The 21,255-nt window shown below is 41.3% G+C and overlaps 1 protein-coding gene across 1 annotated transcript in view; it reads right to left on the bottom strand.

Annotated features, from left to right (window-relative positions):
- ACTR3 (actin related protein 3) overlaps window positions 1-21,255 on the bottom strand; it is a 220,709-nt gene that overhangs the window by 84,927 nt on the left and 114,527 nt on the right. Inside the window, exon 6 of the mRNA XM_069224689.1 lies at window positions 10,509-10,616. Within this exon, the coding sequence (XP_069080790.1) occupies window positions 10,509-10,616 (108 nt within the window). The remainder of the gene's footprint in view (window positions 1-10,508; window positions 10,617-21,255) is intronic.

The raw sequence follows: 21,255 nt of genomic DNA, 5'->3' as shown, positions 1-21,255 counted from the left end.
AACCTACAACAAATCAAGTAGTCAATGAGGCCCTTCCTCATAAAAACAAAACAAAAACAAACCGGACCAACCCCGCTTCCTGCCTCTGCGGTGCTTGAAATCAACACCCTAAAAACATGCATGGGACTTTCCGCCACTAACTTGAAATGGTTCACGTTTTACCTCAGGAACAGATGCCAGTTCACAACAATTGTTTGCATGGATCACAGATGCTTAAGTCACTTACAGAGTATGTCTGGGCTCCAATCTTTGCCCCATCATCTTTAACCTCTACACATAATCCCTCAAATTCATTCTTGAAGACAGTAACCTCAAGTTCCACTGATATGCAGGACATTGCCAATTCTACCTACATATTTGCAATTCTACCTAAAAATATCCTGAAGTAATGACAGAGTCACAAATCCTAAATTATCCAATCTGATTAGAACCCCATAAAGAATTCATTCTTCCTGTTTGCTAACTGTCAGGCAACCACAGATTCATGTCTCTCAAAAGCAACCTATCCGGCTTCACCCTGTAGCTGTCAGACCACACAATCTGTGGAAATCATTGTCAACTGAGACCTTTCGGTCAAAACCAAGCCAGTTTGTTTCCAACTCTCCCTTTTGAAGAAAGTGTAGCTGTTTCTCCTGGGTTCAGGAAAATTTACAAGCTCTCGTTCGCTCCAAGTTAGAAACAGGCAACACCCGGTTCAGCAGCGTCATTGATACCACACTAGCTCCACTGAAAGGCATCAATACTTGCAATAGCACAGCTCATAAGAGTTTGAAGAAATTCAACATAACCTCCACATTACAAGACCTACACAGGCTGACTCTTCCACTCCAAATCATCTTGAAGACCTGTTGCTTTACTTACAAAGCCTTCAACAACAAGACCTTAGGTTACCTGGTAAACAAACTTGCTACGTCTGAAGGACAACACCAAATCAGGTGTCTGGATGTCACCAGACCTGAAATGAAACACTGCAATAAAGAAAACAAAGCAATCCTCTGTTCTTGCTCCCAGGATCTGGGCTAGAATCCATATAGATTGGCAACACCTATCCTACAGAAAAAGCTTAAAACACACCTATTAAAGAAGCATTATCTGTTCCTGACAGTTGGCCTTTGAACATCACCCAATGACTTATTTTCCCTGGAGCCATGGCCTTGTTCAGTGCCCCACTGCGCTCATGCTAAGTTTGTACTCCACCAATATCAATGGGTTTACAATATATAAACTCCCTGAAGAGCACCACGAAAACGAGGACTCTAATATAAAAGAAATTAACAATTGCTGGATCAACAGGATTGCTTTTTGTATGTCATTTAACCAGACTCTTTAAAAAAAAATCTTTGGTATTATATTTAAAATTACAATACCTTAAAACGGATGTCATCATGATCAAATTGTGTGTGTGTGCGTGCGTGTGTGTCTAGTGAAAATATGAGACCAAAAACTTTACTTGGAACAAGTGTAATAATAAACACTCATGTAATACCACTATGCAAATGTCAAAATTCTCATCTCCTGATACAGTGTAACTGATGCGTGAAAAATATTCCTACTGAATCAGCTGACAAACGAAAACAATTCTAGTTGTGCAAACAAAGCTTAGTTATTTCTAACTCACTGCAGGAATTTAACACCTTGTACTCTAAATACGGTTACACACTGTAGTTTATAACCAGTGTACATGGAACCTGCCATTGCATAAACCAAACATGCAGATCTGCAGGATATAATTCGCTGTTTATTACCACTGCTGAAGGAGGAGAACAGGGGCATGATCAGCTTCACCTTTTCTGAGTCAGGAACCCTCAGCCCACATTCATCAAAGGTAAAAATTAGCATATTACACTCTACACATATTACATGTAAACCCTCTATACCGACATCTGGCACATCTGTCATATACTGGGAGATGATCTTTATTTGATCTCCGGGATCAAAGCTTGCATACTTAGAACTATATTCTATTTCAGATTTATTCTGGCCTTCTTCAGTATAACGTGGCAAAAGGATTGAAAGATACTCTGTACACTAGAAAGAGAAAACCGCATAGTCTGCACTTTCATTACTATATACATTCATGTCAGTATCCTTAATGCCTTATACATCTGCCAACCCAGAGCTCACACAGGAAAATGCCATTTAACATTGCGGGAGGTGGTTTGGGGGTGAGGGGGCTGGTGAAAAGTAGAGTTAGTACTATTGTTCTCATGAACCCCTACCCTTCCACAACTCGGTACAATGATGGGGGGTATGGAACACCAGAGGACAATGTCACGTAATCTAGTTTTCTAGTAATTCTCCATGATTTAGCTAAGTCACAATTTACACATGCAACATTCTCAAACGAAATCAGTTTTAACACTTGTGAATCGAAAACCACACTGTAATTGCAAAACTGTGTTGTGAATGGACACCAATTCTAATTACTTATCTGTACTGTATGCAAAAATGTGAGAGAAACGTTTAGCATATTTATTTAAAACTGTTAAGTGCGCCTTCACATAGCAGTCCTAGTTTGGCTTTAATATAATAAAACTCCCCAGGATTCTTACTCCGGATTACTTGCATGTTTTTGTTATATAGCTTGGTCTTCTCTCCTTTTTTTGAATATTCTGTAAAACATACTCTTTCTGGACATATATTCTTTCATTGACACCTACATTTCTACAACCAGTAGTATTCTCAGATTGAGCTAGGGCCTAACCCCGCTCTGAATCAGTTTGTTAACATGGCTACACTACCTATTATAATTTACATGTTCATTTTTATTCTTTAGCTGTATTTTGTGATTTGTTATATTTAAAAAAAGCTGCAGGGCAGTACCTTGCCAGATGACACTTTTGATAGGGAGTTTCCAAAGCTCCCTTCTCATTGATTTATCCTCAAATATCACGCAGATAACACATCAAAAGCTCCCTTTTATCGATCTGGCCTACATCCGTAAACCTTAGAAACAAATTGTACAGGATAAGCCTCTTGAGCAGGGAGCCAACTAAAGGCTTAACTCTTTTTCATGCAACTGAAGAATTGTCACTACCCTCTAGAAAGGCACTGCATAAACTTATCCATCCTCTGTTGAACAAACACCGAAAAGGGTACCTAACCAGTTCCGGATTATCCTTAAGGCATCTAATCCTATCTAGTGTGCCCTTCTGCAGTACCTGTACTCTAAAGGGTGTGCAGAAATCAAATTGCAACTTCTCTTGCTGGGATCACTTCCAGCAAAACAAATTTTATGATTTAAAATTCTCCCAAAAAGTGTTTCTCCTGAGAAATCATGTTCTGACCGTGGGAACTACTAGCCTTTTGTTTGGAAACAAAACAATGTAACAGTTGTGAAGTTATGAAGTCCAAAGAAAATTTTGCACACTCCTAATGAAGACATTAGAACAGAGTTTAGGGGCCGTATAGTAGAAGTTCCCTGTGTGCACAACGGGCATTTGCGCCCACTTTGGGTGGTCCCGGCCCACTTTGCTATTACAGAAGGAGCCACAAACGCTTGTGCGGCCCCTTCTGTAATAGAGATAGCGCTGGCGCTATATGTGTGCCAGCGCTATCATTGGAGGGCTTCCCTCGTTTCAACGGGGGCATGGCCCCATGCAAATGAGGGGATCACTTTGCCTCTGCGCTTGCGCCATATGACAGATATGGGCGCAGAGGCAAACATACCTTTAGAAGGCACGTTGAAAGTGTGCCACAAAAAGGTGGCACACTTAGTGTGCCTTCTAAAGGCAGCCCTCTGTGGGGAGGAGAAAAGGGGTTCTATGGACCTTTCAGACATCCCCTTGCAGGAGTGTGCCGTCACTCACTAATCCCTCTTAAAAGTGCAGGCGGAGTGCCGTCTGCACAGAGAAAGATGGATCAGCTTTGAAACAGCTGCTCTGTATTACTCTTAAATATGCTGTCCCGAGGGCAGCACGAGGTTGAGGCTGCCCTTGAGCCAGCACATTCAATATGTTATGGTGCAATCTCGGTTTGCGCCGGCTGCACCTTTTGAAAGGTGTCTCTGGCACAAACAAGGAGAGAGCGCCGTATTCTATGACAGGGCTCCTGGTCAGCAAGCAATCAGATAATGATGGAAGAACTTGTGTGACTGAGGAAGCCATTCAGGCCCAGGTGCTACACTTCTGGCTCAATGCCCCTTAAAACAGCTCTAGAGGGAGTACCTCCTACAAAGAAAAAAAACTGTCCTTGATTTTAATTCCTTCAGTTTTCAATTTATTTTTAATAAATAAGTCTGGCAGATGGTACAATTCTTTGGCACATCGATCCAGTACACCACAGTGCAAGCACACCGTATGAATGTTACTGCCCTACTTCTTTATAATAAGCAATAGGAAGCAATGCCACCTTTTTTTAGAGCAATGTTCCGCCATTATGGAAGTGTAAAAGTCTTAATTTTATCAGTGATAACAGAAACATTAGCTCCTAGGCAGAGCCCAACGTTTTCAGCGATGGTCCGGATAACAAGTGAATGTGGAAAGCTTGAAAATCCTACAGGGCAGAAAAGGAAAAAAAAATCTAATTTTGTCCTCATAAGGAAGCAGATGTAAGCATCAGTACAGCTCTTGATAACGATTCCTGCCTATATGGCATGCAGTAGAAATCCGAACCATTATGACTTCTTAGGCGAAGAATTCAGAGAACATTCACTTAATGGTTGGCCCCTTGCCTTTTACAATGTGGTGAATGTGCTGCCAAATAAACAGACTACTGCAGCACAGGTTTGCAGACACGTTAGTGCTATTTCTGTGCAAAGTGCTGCTGAAGACTCTCAGCCTGCCAACGGGGAATGATTAAGCTTGGGTACCTATTAAAGATCCAATGCTGGATCTAAGTAAAGGGATCTTTTTGTAAGATCACGCCCCAAACTGATAACAGATGCCGATTGTTCCTTGATCTCAAGTGTACTAGGCCCTGCTGACCAGGTCCCACTGCATGTGCTCTGACCCTTCAAAATATACGTAAAATTGGATAGCACCTGACTGGCATACTTAATTTACTTAAAAGTCCGTAGTATATGATACTACAAGTACCTATGGCTGGTAAGTTAAATGTCACCAGTGGAGTGCAGCCCTTAATGTGTCAACACCGAAGTGACAAAGTGAAATCATAGTTGAAGGTCTGCCACTGCCACTTACTCAGCCAGCTTGTAAACTGCTAACTCAACACGACAGAACTCTTTTGCCAAGTTCAAACCTTCCTTCTTAATATTTATAATTCTCCAACCATCCACCAAGGAAGGCCTCAAAAGCTTTTAAGACAGAGTGCTAAATATTAAAATGAAGTAAATTTTTATGTTTTACATGTCCTAACAGTGAAAACTCACAAATGTCGTTTTCACTGTAGAGCGGCTGTCAGTCCCACTGGCTGACATGGGGGTTACACTAGCCCAACCACTAAGTGCTAACTTCCACTTGGGACCACAAAATACAGTACTTAGCGGTGTCCAGGTATTTGTTACATTAAAACAGACTGACTGCTGAAGTCAGATTTTTGCCCCAAAGATTTAGTACCTGTTTCTGAAAAATTGCAGCAGTTGTCACCTGAAACTACCGGCTGTCTTCCTGCCAGGAGGTGTGAAGCGCTCCCAGAAACTGGGAACAAAAGGACTAAGGAGAAAAGAAGTGTGACCTCCTTCAACAGTATGGCCGGAGGATTGCAGCCATAGATCGCCCAGCTTCAATGAATAAGTTACGTCTGATAGGTAAGTGTGAGTCACACTGCAGCCTGCCTTTTCATTTCTGCAGGCAGAGAGGCTGGCATCTCTTCTGTAGGGGAAAAACCAGTTGCAGAATCAGTTTTCCAGGATGGGTTGCTCATTATGCTGGACACACCTCAGGGGTATGCACCCATACCTCTGACCAGGGAAAAAGGGTCCAGACATCTTGGATTTAGTGCCAATCACCCAAAAGTGTAGAATAGTGGGGTGGTCCTGTGGGAATAGTAGTGCCATTGACTAGGGAGTGTCTCCCCCACCTCCACAAACTCAAAATTGGTATAAAAGCGGCAGCCATTGCTACTAGGCTCCAAACAATAGTGGACTCAGAAAGAACAGAAGGACAGCACCTGCTGAAAATGTGGACTTCAGAATAAAAGGCTGTACCAAGGAAGACCACATCTTCTGTGGACTTCAGAAGAAGGAGGACTGCTTCCTGCTGCTGATCTTCGGGAGAGCGACTCCCCCAATGGTTGGACTTGCACCCACTCATGCCAAGCACCAGTGAGAAGACTTCAAGAGGTAGTTGGTTTGCCTCCTGTTAAGCTTCAGGGGCACAGAAGCTAAACAAGTCTGCCCCTGAAAAGTGTCCAGCTGACCGGTTTGCACTGATCTTGCCCAGGGTTCTGCCGGTGTAGCCCATGAGATTCAGTACTAGTCGACAAATAGGTACCCCACAGGTCCTAGACCCTCAGTTGGTGCTAGAGTACTTTTTTCTCTCCAGAGAACTGCAACTTGTGAGCCTAAGCTAAAAAGAAAAAAAAATGTTAATTGAGCACAGAGTCCAAAGCTCAAAGATAACCACCACTTGCTGGTTCATAGGTAGCCTCAAACACCTTAGAAAATCAAGACTCTTCCCCAGACAGCTGGACTTGACTTTGTCCATTGACAAAGTCAACACTGGACTCGACGAGAAAAAGAACCAGAAAAGTTTCTAAGTGCAAAGGTAAAACTTTGACCAGGACCAACCTGGCCTCTGTGTCTGACCAGTGCTCCATCACGGTCGGCCTGAAACTTTGACTTTGTCCCGGACCCTCAAGACAGAGGCTCAGACTACCACTAAGAGTAAAAGCACTGATTTTCAAAATGCATTAGGAGTGAATTATAGTGGGTTATGACAACCTTGCAAAAATCATAACTGGTTCCCTTCATCAGAAAGAAACCTAACTGGAACTGATACAGATTAGTGTTACTAATACTTGGTGAGGACTCATTACCACTCCCACTAATAATCCACTTTCGTAAACTGTAGAGATAAAAAAAGGTTTCTCATCTGAAGAAACAGATTACTGAGAGAGTAAATCACAGTCTGGAAACAGGTTCCAGCAAGGTGTAGCTGGGTACAGATCCCACAAGTGACATCACAGGCTTTGAAAGGGTCAACCACAAAGAACACACTCAAACAGGCCCTGTAAGGAAATTGATATGTGAAAAAAACCCACAAAGAATCAACGATTAGATAACTTACGCATAAATAAATAAAATAAATAAATCACAAAGAAAAAAGTGGACAAATATCTTTGGGCTACCATCACTATAAAGGCACACTGCAGTGGACTGTGCAGTAAGGATCTTCATTGATGGGCTTGGCACACACTAGGGTGTACACAATTAACAAATATAATTAGCTCTTTCCAAGGCATGCACTACCTCAGTGAGATACTCGACTTTTATGTGAATGTATTGGGCTCCCTCAGAGCTAGATTGCAGGGTGCTTCTATACAGCTCCTGGCAGCAAAGCTCCTTCTGCACTGTTGAGTGTTTCTGGGGAGGCAGAACCTTGCCTTCCTTTCAAACGTCCCACAGAATGTTTTTGAGTCTATGCACCTCTAGCTGCAGTATGATGCTGAGGCAGGGACAAAAATGCACTTTCTTTTGCAGAAGGTCACTCCCATGTTGCACTGAGAGATCACCCACTTCACTTTGCCTGGCTGATAACTTTGGAAAGCATAATACATCAAGGATTGGCAAAACCAATAGGTCTCGCCTAAAAATAAAAAAAAAATAAAAAAAAAGTTTCTGGCTTTGAGAATGTTGTAATCCCTGAATCTCTCCAATTAATAGCCAATGCGTTTCGTCAGGTTGTCGGTTATCTCAGCCTGCCGGAGCTTCTGGCAAGGATGTTCTAAGGAGAAAAGAGAAACTAGGAAGCAAGATATATGGAGTCTTGTCCTCAACGTAAACAGAGTAAAAAAGGTTACTTACCAATACTACACTTTTGACGGGTGCTTTAGCGTTTGACTGAAGACTTTGAAGAAACTTATATTGAAGCGAGATTGACAAGACATTATCGAAGACATAAATGTGGGAGCCCCGAAGAAGTCCTTGAACAGGACGAAACATGTTAGCTATTCATTGGGGATAGTCAGAGATAACTAAAAATAAAAAAAATCCATTAATAAAAGTGGAGACTCTTCTGAGGACTTTTTTTTATTAAAAGATTGATTAAGAGGTTTATATATGGGCATGAGATTTCATGTAGAGGACTTTATGAGTTTATTCATTCAAAATAAATGATCAGATGTATTTTACACGTTGCGCTTGGGTTTTTATTAGATTATAAGGTAAGGAGGTTTGTCCCACTAGAGGGGTGAAGAGGACGGACCCCTTTCCCAGTGCAGCCATAATGAGTAGTTGACTTCCCTACAGTGACAGGCGCTGTGAGATTTGAGCCTCAGTCCTTTATAAATCATTGGCTTTCAGAATACGTTTATACCATGTTGTACACCAGTGTGGCTGCACATTATACATGGTTGGCACTCACTGTGTACAAGCGCTGCATTCCATGTTAATTTAATTGCAACTTACAAGGCAGACTGTTCTCGGAGGACGAACAAGTAAATGTACTACAAGATTATTTTTTTATTAACTGTGCCACAGTCTGCATCAGTGCGTTCTAGAGGCACAAAAAAAAGCAACTAGAGACACAAATGCAGTATAAACTAGAAAGAGGGTCCGGGGGAGGAGTGGGATGGTTGATGAAACAGGAGAGCAGGGAGAAGCACAGGACAAGATGAAAGACAGGAGTAGTGGTGGTGGTGGGCAGAAGATGTGGCCTTATGGTGCGTCCTGTCGACTTTGAACTGGAGACCAGGGTTCGAGTTTTAATTGTACCACAGTCTGCATCAGTGTGTTCTAGGAGAACAAAAAATAACAACTAGGGACACGAATGCAGTATAAACAAGAAAGGGAGAAAGAGGAGGGGTTGAAGAAACAGGAGAGCAGGGAGAAGTACAGAACAAGATGAAGGATAGGGGCAGCAGCAGAGGGCAGAAGATACGGCCTTATGGTGTGCCCTGTCGATTTTTGAACTGGAGACTAGGGTTCGAGTCCCAGCATCAACCAAACGAATAGTGATTCTGGGCATATCCTTAAAAAAAACAAATGAAGACAGCCATGTGTAATGTGATAGACTGTGAATGTAAAGTACTTCCCTGGGGCAGATTCCTGTTATAATTACATTTGAGACCGGAAGTCTGATGTTGCTCAACATCCTGTGATTCTGCGACCATCCTTACAAATGTGTGTGACTTTGTACAATGTAAATGCTGCTAAATATAAAGCACTCCATTGTCCTTAGGACCGAGTTCCTACTCTATAGTAACAAGGCAGATTTAAGTGAAAAAGAGCTATGGTGCGGCCAGAGTTGACCACGCCATTGCGTTAAAAAAAAAAAAAAATTAAGTTATGTAACACAGCAGCCCACGCTCTTAAATGTTTTTTTATTTTTTATTTTTATTTTTTTTTAAAGAGATGGGGGAGGGCTTTAGCATTAAACAAAATGATGGAAGGGTGTGGGAGGATGGAGGAAATACCAGATTGGGGAGGTGGGTAAGAGGTGGGTGGTTGGATTAAATTTGATTAACTTGTGCTTGATACCTGCTCCACAGAGATGAGCGGAATTGAAGGCTGGCCAGCGCTGGCCAATTAGGAGGCAACAAAGAAGAGTGAAACAGAACCCAACAAATGTTAAGTAATGGGCAGGCTGCAAGCCCTTTACAGAAAACAACTGTCTCGCAAGCGCAGGCTTTCGCAGGTACGATCCTAAAAATGCCAGCACAAGCATCTGCAGCTCTCTATTACTAAATGTGCACCAAGTACCCAGAGACGGGCACAAAGTCCAGCTGAGCTCCAGGACACATCAGATAATACATCCACTAGCACCAACATATTGCAAAAAGAATTCAAAGCACAAGTACCAGTGTTCATTAGGCAGAAGAAACCAAAACTAAATGAGGTAAGAAAGGGCTCTAAAGTTAAATATATTGCATAAGTGAGATAGGATAACATTACGCCTTGCAGGTTTATTTTAAGAGTGTGTATGAAGAGCTTTTGAACTTGCACACAAGAGGAGGGGTGTTTACAAAAGCAGGGAATAAAAAAATGGCAAGATTAGAGAGCTATCAGATATCAGGAAAGACAGATTCTGAAAGAACACAGATGTACAGTAAGCACATCATTTTTCTCTATAAACAAGTAATGCACTCTCAGTTTACAGATATTGTTCTGCACCTGGTTTAAAGTTATAACATAACATTAGCAGAACACTAGGATACCATAACTGTATGGCAGAGCATAACCTAAGTTTTTACTTAAGTGAATTGTGTTTAGCACTAATGGCAATTGTAGTTTTAGATCTAAATGCCAACAGTGTTTCACCCTTAAGGGTGCAGCTATGTACTTGTAATGACCTGGTTTCACAAGTAAAACAAGACTCATAAGTATTTTTCAGCAATTCTAACCTTCTTAAACAGGCAAGTTAAAAGTTGGCTAAGCTGTATAAACTTACTACAGGAATGACATGGGTGACACCATCTCCACTGTCTATAACTGTGCCAGTGAGCGTCCGTTCTCCCACCTGTCTTGATGTCCAGGAGGCAGCTAAGGCAAGGACGGCCTGAAGGAAAAAACACAAGAACACAGCTAAGAGTCAAAATGTTATGTTTCCAAATACTTTTTCATGTTTTTACCAGCCAGACAACTAAACACTTCAAATAGTTAAATATTCTTCTATCATGCCTGAAGAGGACATATTAGAACCAGATTTTCAACTGCACATAATTCTTGTTAGTTAAATGCTAGTTAATTAGACCAACATTCTACAACATATGCCTGGCTTATTTCTTGCTAATTTAGGAAACGCCATACAGACCCACAATGGTATAAGTACCCACAGATGCTACAAACAGGACTACTGTGGCAAAAGCTTCATTAATTGGGGCACTACTCTATCACTTTGGTCTGCTTTAAGAGCCCTATATATGAACACGTGGGTTAGGCTCAAACTAGGCAGGGAGAACCAATTGTCGATTAAGATGCGAAACAACAGGACTCAGGCAGGAATGGAGAGGAGTACTTCCAACACTATTCTTTAACTTGGATACTCTTCTGATATGGGAAGGCGCCCACCCGCAAAATGCCTCATCCTAAAATGAATACAAGGTTCTTTTGGAGCGAACTAAGCTTGGACCACAGAAGTCACCAACAGTTCTAGGCAGATATAACAATTATAATGGCCTGAAAACTTATCTACACCAAATATAGGGGGTTATTACAACTTTGGAGGAGGTGTTAATCCGTCCCAAAAGTGACGGATATACCACCAGCCGTATTACGAGTCCATTATATCCTATGGAACTCGTAATACGGCTGGTGGTATATCTGTCACTTTACTGTCACTTTTGGGACGGATTAACACCTCCTCCAAAGTTGTAATAACCCCCATAGTATTATTTGTCAAAGTTGAGGGATCCTTGAGTCATGGTACAATTTTCTTTAACTGGGAAGACATGAAATAGTTAATAGTTACTGCCATTTGGGAATTTGGTTTAATGAAAAAGGAGATTGTAAGCATGCATTTCTATGCTGAAAGATTAAACTACTAAACTGATAACTGATCTTAAATCCTATAGTTAAATGTACTTCATCTGAGTGTGTATTTATTGTTTTGCATTTTTAACTCTTAAACATGATGTCCATAGTATCAGAATTACTTTAATTTGGATTTATGCTATAATATAAAATATATGTTTATACTGTTGACCAGGTATCTTTATTAAGATATTTTCCAGACAACTGACCTAATTTGTTTTTGTACAGATTTCTGTGAAAGTTACTAGTGTCAGAATCTGCTGCAGTCTATAGAGGAATTTTATTATGAACTAAACATTTGAGGAATTTGCTTTTCACTCTACAAATGAAATTTTTCATTTTATTTTTGGCAGGGATTTCCCTTTTGACAAACAGGCTGTAAATTGTTTTTCTCACACTAAGCATGCCTCAATATTAATCAGCATACCTACTTATGAATAAGTGGTAAAGTCACTGGTTTGCAGAAAGTTCATTTTATGAGCAATTAATGTTCCAATAATTATAGTTTCAAAATGTAAGTACATTGTTTGTAAGAATGTGTTTTAATAAGTTTTCACTAAACCCAATGAAGATAGATACTAAACTTAAGCTGCAATTGACACACACCTCGTCGAAAAGCTACAGTGACCATAATATGGGTTCACCTTCTACTGACATGTTTTATTCAATTGCAAATGGTAGTAGATAAACTAGCTTTTTATGTACTTCTATTCTAGTTCATTTCATCCACTAATAAATCAATACATCTCTGCACGACATTGAGAGTCACTATATGTTCCTTCAAGACAGTTGGGCTAATGTGGTTATAAGAGAATTATCATCATTAAGTTACCATTGCGACTGAAGAAACACAAATTACTCCAGGAGGTCTACCACCAGCTATCTTGTTCTTATATATATCAACTTCATTTCACACAGGTTTCATTCCATTTCAGCCATTCTACTTCACAGTTTATAAACTCAATAATTTGTGTTTTTGCCAACTTCCCTAGAACAAATGGGTCAACAATGCAGCCATTTCAGAACAATTGCTATGGTATTCGCGAATAGCTTTGAGAGCAACAGAACATCAAACGAAATGTAGAGTGATGAGGGTAAAAAGTTTGGTATAGCAAATGGGGTTTCTAAATGAAAAGAGAACAGTGGCAAAGTTGGGAATAAGGTATCATTACTACAAGAGAAAATAATTTGTCTGCAATCTTGGGGACAGTCTGATAATGCCAAAGTCCAAGGAACTAATCTCTTGAAATCTGTCTATTTCAAGATCTGCTGACTACTGGTCTGTGTTACTCTTCTTATTCGACTTACACTACGACCCAGCTTCTGCCAGCAACCTTAATATTTGCTACAAAACAACTTGAGCGGTGCAGGAAAAATCAAATGTGGATTTCGTTAGAAGCTACAGGAAAAAAAAAAATCTGTTTTTGAGGTACAAATTTATAGGATGCAATGAAAGCCTATACTGTACAAGCCATTTTAGGCTCTTAGATTTGCAAATGTTAACTTTTTGACTATACATCGATTTCGTTTTTTTGCCAACTCACTTGTGGAACAATCCACATATGTGTTTAAAAGCTATTCAAGATTGCCTACGCTTCAGCAAATTCAGCTGCTTTTTTAACTATCAGTGAAGGAAACAAACTAGATTCAGATGGACATAAAGCTTCTGTACCAAGCAGCTATTCTGACGCATAAGTGCTTCATTATACCATAGCAATTTAACAGACTGAATATATACCACAGCATTTGGTCCGCTTGCCAATGTTTGAATTACTACAGCAATGTTTTGTGAACAACAGAGTTTGAAAAAGCAGAACAGTAAAGGTTTATTGACCATGAAAGAATCAGTAGCACCTTTGTACCAGTTGGAGTGCAATCAAGAACGGTACAAGTCTATTTCCCTCTATATACAGCTAACTCAAAATTAATTCAACCCATCTTGCTTAAGCAGCTTTTTTTTTTTTAACTGAACTTTGGTCATAAAGGCCTGTTGTATTCTGAAATCCATTTGCCCTGTTGCTGTATTACTAAAGCTCTTCTTTCATCTAGTGTATAAGTTCCTTTCAGCGTGCATGCCAATGTGAAAATGTATACTTACAGAAAGCATGGCAAGCGTAAATATTTAGCTGATGTGAAAATACATTATCTCCTGAAGTATACCCCTCTGGTAAGTATGTGACCTCCTCTTCCTCCCCAGACTGCATAAAAAAGCCTCTAAATGCCAGGGCCTGTAACTCAATGGCTCTATAAGTTATCCAACAAAAGCCTAAAAAGCTGCTTTTATCTGTGTCTTTGCTGGTCATTTTATACTTTTGCTCCAAAACTAAATGTATGCTGAGCTGCAGCAGAGGAACAATGGCACAATGTTGTGTGGGCTTTCTAATAACACCAACGTATCCTAGCTGTTTTCTTTTGCTTGCTGGTCAACATATTAGTTATTTGTTACATTTAAAGGCGTATCCCGGAGTGATCTGATTTTCCAGATTTGATTTTACAGAGCACACAGTTACCCAATGAGGGTCTCATGGCGTTACGCCATAGAGGCAGTGAAAGGCCATTCCTCAATTAAGAGCTACACCTTCAAGTTCTTGCGAAAGACAGCGAGTGGAGCAGTTTCTAAGAGAAGGTGGAAGCGAGTTCCATAGCTGGTACCCAAAACTGAGGAAGACCAGCCACCCATGCAAGTCAAGCAAAATTTGGGAGCCGTACACAATGCCAGGTGCTGAGATTGCAAGGAGTGAGCCGGCGAATGAGGTAGAATTAACTCCTGAATACGACTCGCATTCTGGCTTTAAAGACATAACATAATGCCTTAAAGTGGATGCCCTTCGAGATTGTAAACCAGTGAAACTCTCACAAGAGATGGGGTGGTCAAAGCAAATTTCGGAAGGCAGAACAGAAGGCGTGCCGCTACATTCCGAACGATCTGGAGTCAGTGAATGAATGCTACCATAATCTAATCTGGACAAAGTTAAGGCTTGGATTACTTTTTTCTGAGCAGGCAGAGGGATAATCTAGATAATTTTCTTCAGCCATTTAGGTAGAGCAAAACAGGAGGACCTCACCTTCACCACTTGACACATCGAGAGATTTTCATCCAGAAGGAGGAGAAGGATCACCAATTTATCTGATTGCAATAACGTCCACTGTTTGAGAAGAACACGGAGCTACCCCCTTCCAGGGTGCTGCGAACGAAGTGGACCTTCGTGGCACAACGTAATGGAACTGGTAGCACCGCTTCCCTTTTTTATTGGTAAGGGATTCCTCTTGGTGGTTCCTCTTTGTCCTTCACAGTGAGAAGACTGACATTTTGCCCATTACCCTGTAGCTTCTAGCATCCCTCTTTACAAATCAAAAACTATCACAATAGAAAGCATCTGTAAATTAAACACTTCTTTTGAGGGTGCACACTTAAACGTGCACTTTTAAGACTTCCACTGTGAGTACAGTCCCATTTTTAATGTCTGTAGCATAATGTTCACCTGTTTCAGAAACAGGAATGTGCCATAGAAGGGCACGTTCCATATTTTTGCTTGTAGAACTCCAAAAGGAGCTGTTGTCAAAGGCTTCAAGACTAATCTCATGGTATGGGGTCTTGCAGATGATACTGGCTAATAACATATACATCTTAATTGAAATGCTGACAGTTACGTGAACAATCTGTTGGGCAACATTCTCAGGAACTGCACAAAAGGGAATTCGACCTCATCGCCCAGTTGGCCTCATGTTGCTAGGGTCACTGTGGAGTTCGTGATTTCATGTAGTAGGACTGAACCTATTTCCCCAGTATTCAAGCTCTTGGGCAGTCAGTTGTAAGCCCAAGGATTCGGAGGCATTTTTGTGCTATTACAATGTCATTTCAGGCCTCTGGGTATCCTCGGAAAAATAAAGGATTGCATATTTCTGGTTTGTACTTTTTTCGATTTGTGAGATTACTGGAAACTATTTATCTGCTTTACAGCATGCATTAGCATGGGCCTGCTGACATCAGCCAGTGCTCTGGCTGACTGAATGGCACATGGCAAGATTACTACACGTTTACCACACAGAAGGAATCCATCATATAACCATGTGCAATGTTAACAACAAAAACTTTATTCAGTTGCTTTTAAACAATAAGAGCGCAGATAAAAATAGAATACATTTGTTAAATGAACATTAACAGTCACAAATTAAATTAATTAATTTCTAGTTTGTCTTATTGTAGAGTTAAGCAAACGTACATATATTTATTTTTTAAGAACAACCCACAGAAAAACAAACACTAGGGCTAGGCAGCATGCGCATAAATTTGAGTTGAATTGGATGCTGGTTTGCACTGATTAATTCCATACAGTTAAAAAACTGGCAAAATATATTAACATTTAAAAGGCTCATATTTACAAAAAAAGAAAGTTGGTCAGTGTCTGGGTCAAAACCTCAAAAGGGTAAACTAAAATAGATGTGTAATCATACTGATCGAGCAAAAAGCATAGATGACTCCTGATTGTGCCTAGACTGAATTCAGTCAACAGCAATACTTCCCGTGCATTTTTGACCTGAGACAGACAAGGTTCGATTCCATCACACATTTGAATAATCAGTCTCTCGGAGAGAAGGTTTTCCCATTTCCTTAAATTTCTCAATTAGCAGCAGAGTGAGTAATAAATAAGTTTGACACTTTAGCCTTCACCCTTGCTAATCCAGTTGGGTGTGTGGAACAAATCCCATCTGCCAAAGGCTTCCTCTGTGTGTATTACGCATCTCAGCCATGGGATGCTAGGTCTTTGGCTGCATGGTAAGTAGTCGGTAATAACCTCTCGATTCAGTAAGGTGTACTGATTTCCCTATAATGAAATCCAAAGGAGTGGGGCAAGCTAGATATAATCTTCAACATAGGTATGTCTTAGCTCATTATGCATAAAATAATCGTGACAAGACACAGCAAGATCTAATAGGCACCGGCAAAAACGGTTTTCGTCCTGCTGAAGATAGCAGTCCCGGTGACCTGATATAGCTGCCCCATCGGTCATAACTGGCATACATTTGATATATACTTCAAGAATCGAATGCACAGGTTTGCTCCCCAATTTCACTTCAAAATCAAATACAGCCCCAACAGAATGATTACATCTAATTAATCTGTTAAAGATGCATGGTAATCAGGTGCTTCTGGAGTCAAACATCACCCCCAGAAATGGGAAGTTATTTACCCTCGTAAGGATCTTCCCCTTGACAGACATGGGGCTGATTTGCACCCATCTCACCCACACATGAGTTTTAGGTAAGCTGGTCTTGATGTCCAAACCATCTTCAAACTGTACAAAATTACCATTGAGACCTGAGGCCCTTTAGGGTTCGCACGATCAAAAGAGCCTTATTTGCATGTAGCACTGTCAGAACAGCCATAAATCTCTTTGGGCAAATCCCTGCTATCAACAATTAAACATTAATTTAGGCCACTGATAAAGAATAGAAGTAGAATGGTGGCAAGTATGCAAACCTTAATGTACCACTCGAGCTAAGCCAAGCCCATTCTAATTTGTATCGAGGCAGTCCTGTGACCCCCACAATGTGAGGCGCATTAAAAATCCCCCAAGGTTTTAGACAGCCCTGGCTAAAGCAAAAGACCCCATAACTTCTATTGATTAACTCAAAAAATGCTACTCCGATCCAAGAACTAAAAGGCTGCCAGGTCCCCTTTTCGCGTTTGTGTACATCTATAATTGATTGCAGGTTCAAACGCTGTTCTTGGGTTCCCAGACCATCCTTGAAACCATATAGTACGAGGCTGATCACACTATGTTGCCTTGGGCCATTACTCGACCCTATAAAGGATAATACACCCGACAATCTGACCACCGAGTCGAACAATTAAATCAGCATACAGCGGGGGTCTTATCTTCTTTTAGATTGGGATGATGAGTCATACTGTTTAAATCTTCTTGCAGATGTGTGCCCATCATTCAGTTGCTCTTCCTTGGCTTCTTGGGAATGCTGCTGTTGAATGACCATTAGAAAGAGGTGAGGTGCAATAGCTTGTGTTGGGATTCTTTTTAGAGGGTTTTTAGCAAGCCTTTGCAATACTTAACTCACATTTTTTAGGCTGGCTGATTCATCTAAAGTAGATTTTTTGAGAGAGTTTCACAGCTGACATTTTTCAAAGCTGGCAAAGGCATTAATATAGAGACCAACATGACTCTTGAGACCCCATACATATTGAGAAAGGAGACTTGCATAGACCCAAGAATTATTTAAAATGATTGGCACTCTTCTTCCAGTAACATTTCATTGAACTTCGACTACAGCCAGGATCTCAAGATAGTGAACTTACCTTGCCACAGTTTCTCAAGTTTAAATACTTATGGGGTCTAAGTGACAACCTGTAGATTTTGAGTGAAATGAGAATTAAGTTGAAGTAAAGACTTTCACACCCTATTTTACTTCACTACATAGCTTTGTCCCTAACTGCAACTCGGTCAGCCTTCACGACTAAACTATCCGCGAACATAAAGTTCAATCTTACTAACTCCCCAGTTCCAAGGGTTTTAGTATTGGATGTACCATAAACTTCGGAGCAAAGTTCACTGTTATCAGAAACATGTTACAGAAACAATCCGTCGCACTGTAGGGAACAGACTTTGCAGAGTAACATTTTAAATGTAGTTTATTTTTCATAGTTTTAAACAGTCAAAACAAAGATCCAAAAATGTCATGTCAGTTATCAAAATATGACGGATTTGAATATGAGGTGCAGGTAATGTTTTTATGAAATAATGTTACTGAAATTGTTCTACATCTGTGACCAGACCTCGAAACTTCAAAGTAATCTGAACATTGCATAGATTAGCCATTTTGAGGGATTGCCCAACAACATACAGGGGTTGTAAGTCAAGTCATCAGGAACTATTACAACCCTCACGTCCGGAGTCACTCCATTAGGAGTACATTTAAAAAGTTTGGAGATATATTTGTAATGCTGTTTTTGTTAGTGTATATAATAAGAGATCTATATAAATGTACCTAGTGACAGTTGCCAGTAGGTAGTTATAATTAGGACCTAATTCCCCTAGACGAAGTGCTTTTTGTTTCGCTTATAACTACGTTTCCGTTTTGCAAATTAGTTTTGAAAATTTCTTCAAGATTTGTCACACACTTCAACTGCTGTCTTGAACGTATCGGGGTGATTTGTCGAGTGGAGGCTGAGAAAAAGAGGGGCCCAAAACGTGTTTTCCCCAAGTAATTTCCTATAGGGATTGTGAATACGACTACAGCCCAAAACGCTCAACGGAACTAAACCAAATATGCCAAATATGCCAAAAAGGTAGTTCTTAATCCAGAAACATCTCCTTTTGTTATTTGGTGTACATCTGTTCAGTAGTTTTTTTCAGATATTAAAAGAAAGAAAAAAAAAAAATACTTATCTAGGGACGTCGATCCTCCATGAATCAGAAAGTCCCATGCCAGTATCTGATTGGCTGCCAATACTTCAACCAGGAAGTGTTGGCAGCCATTTTGGGGCAGGGTATTACTACCTTGATCTCCCTAGGCCTGATGTTGCCTGCCACAATATTCGAAGAGGATCTGCAAAGTGAAGGGGCAAAAAAAAAAAAAAAGAACACCCGCACTTGTTTATAACTTCTGCCCCGGGGTCATATTAGAATACTAACAATAGAGGGGGGGGGGGGAGTGCAAGCCCCCCCCCACCCCCATGGCTGATTCAAGCCCCAGCGATCACCACCTCATCATGACTGGCCAGCAGTAAGTGAGAGCGGGGTTGCAAGGCCCCACCTCTGCAGGCAGATTACAACCCCAGGAACCACCCCCGCCCCAGGGCAAGGCCTGTTTTTTACACTGGGAGGGAAGGGGGGAGGTATGGGGGGCAGGGACCCCTCCACATGGCCCCCTTCCCAGGTGATTTTTGGTCCTTTGGATCACCACTCCCCCCGGGGAAGGCCCTGCAATTACAAAAGAAGGGGCAACGCGGCCCCATCCTGAAGACAATAGTGCTGGGACCACCACCAACCCCAGGGGTATGAGGAGTGCACCCTCAGGATACAGTAGTCAGGAAAACTGCTCCCACCCACTGGAAGCGGACTTTTGAAAACAGATGAACTGCTCCTGCACGCAGGGAGCAGCATTTTTTTGTTTCTCCCTGCATAAGGGAGCAATGCCAACTCCCGCTGGAGGTGGGGAGCTGACAGGGGTCATGGGGACATTGAGGCTCCCTCCAGCAGTGCCCAAAAGAACACACTGGGTGCCCTGGGAGGGGCCGGGGTACCCAGCTAGAAGTGGCCGGTGGACAAATCAACCAGGGGAGGAAGAAACATGAACCCCCTTTCAATAATTGGCCAAGCTGTGGGGGATGGGGTCCCTGAGCCAAAATCTGCCCAGGGAGGGGAGCTGTGCGCCCTCCTCCCATTTTATTAATGGGCTGGACCCCAAAGGCAGCTACTGCCCCAGGGAGAAGGGCTGCATGCCCCCCTCCTGGGTCACATACATATGGTGGGTGGGCCACCGGGCCTGGCTGTAGGCCAGACCATGCAGCCGACCCACCTCGGTGCACAGCCAAAGCCATGCATGGAGTGGGGGTTGGGTGCTCTAGGGGGGTGGGGGGGTGGCCCAGGGTCTGGGCACAGACCAATGCGTGTAAGCAGTTGGAGTAACGCAAGGTAATTAACTCGACTTAAAAAAAAATTACTAAAAAGTTACAGGGACGTTATAGCTAGGGAAAGGAAATTAAAAAAAAACTTAGAAATTCACTAAAGAAAAACGTTACATGGATTTTATAGTTATGTTCAAATTTTACAAGCACTAAACCATAGAACTTCAACATTTAGTTATCTCAAGCAACTACAACTCGTACCCTAAGGTAACTGTAATTCGTGTCCTCCCCATGCATTGCTGCTTACCCCTCCCATATTACATCAGTAACGAAATTTTGTATCACATCATTCATAATGTGACTGCAACATTTGAAAATTCTTGAGATAGGAAGAACACAGTCGCCACATGGTAGATATAGTGAGGTCAGGGTTGCCATAGAAAATGCCTTTTTTGTTTTGCTAGTAACTTTGGTGTCATTTGAAGCATCTCTATGAAACTTTACAGAAACATTCTCCTTTATGCCTAGTTTGTGCATGGAAAGTTTTGGTTGATCCGCCAAGAGAGGTAAGAACAAGGAAGGTGTCCCAAAACACAAAATCTCCATGCATTTTCCTTAGACTTTTCAGGTAGCACTACTGCAGAAAAACTGTTGAACGGATTTACACGAAAATTGGCAAGATGCTAGATCTTGGTCCAGAAACAGAAAACTTGTTTTTTTGTGATTTGGTGTAAACATGTTCAGTAGGTTTGGAGATGGAAAGATCCAAAAATATTTGGATGTCTAGATGGTTGTGTTTGAGGGAGTCTTGTTCGAGTCCCTCAAAACCAATTAAAAAAAAATAGTGGCCTATTGTACACTCGGGTCATCTTGTTCCCAGGGGAGCAAGGATCCCGCTAGAGCAAGGCTCTGAATCTCCTGCTTCTTTACCAACTGATCTTCTTTAACCAATATTCCTCTTCACCGCGCATCTAAAACAAACAACAATATCAACAAACTCTATCCTCAAAACCTTATAAACTTTTAGATATAAAACAATGGTTAATACTACCACAAGTGCTCAACACTTTCCTATAAAATG

Source organism: Pleurodeles waltl, chromosome 3_1 (genome assembly GCF_031143425.1).
Source record: "Pleurodeles waltl isolate 20211129_DDA chromosome 3_1, aPleWal1.hap1.20221129, whole genome shotgun sequence".
NCBI classification, from domain to species: domain Eukaryota; kingdom Metazoa; phylum Chordata; class Amphibia; order Caudata; family Salamandridae; genus Pleurodeles; species Pleurodeles waltl.
The sequence above is the reverse complement of the archived record's forward strand: the minus strand, read 5'-3'. Positions and strand labels throughout refer to the sequence as shown.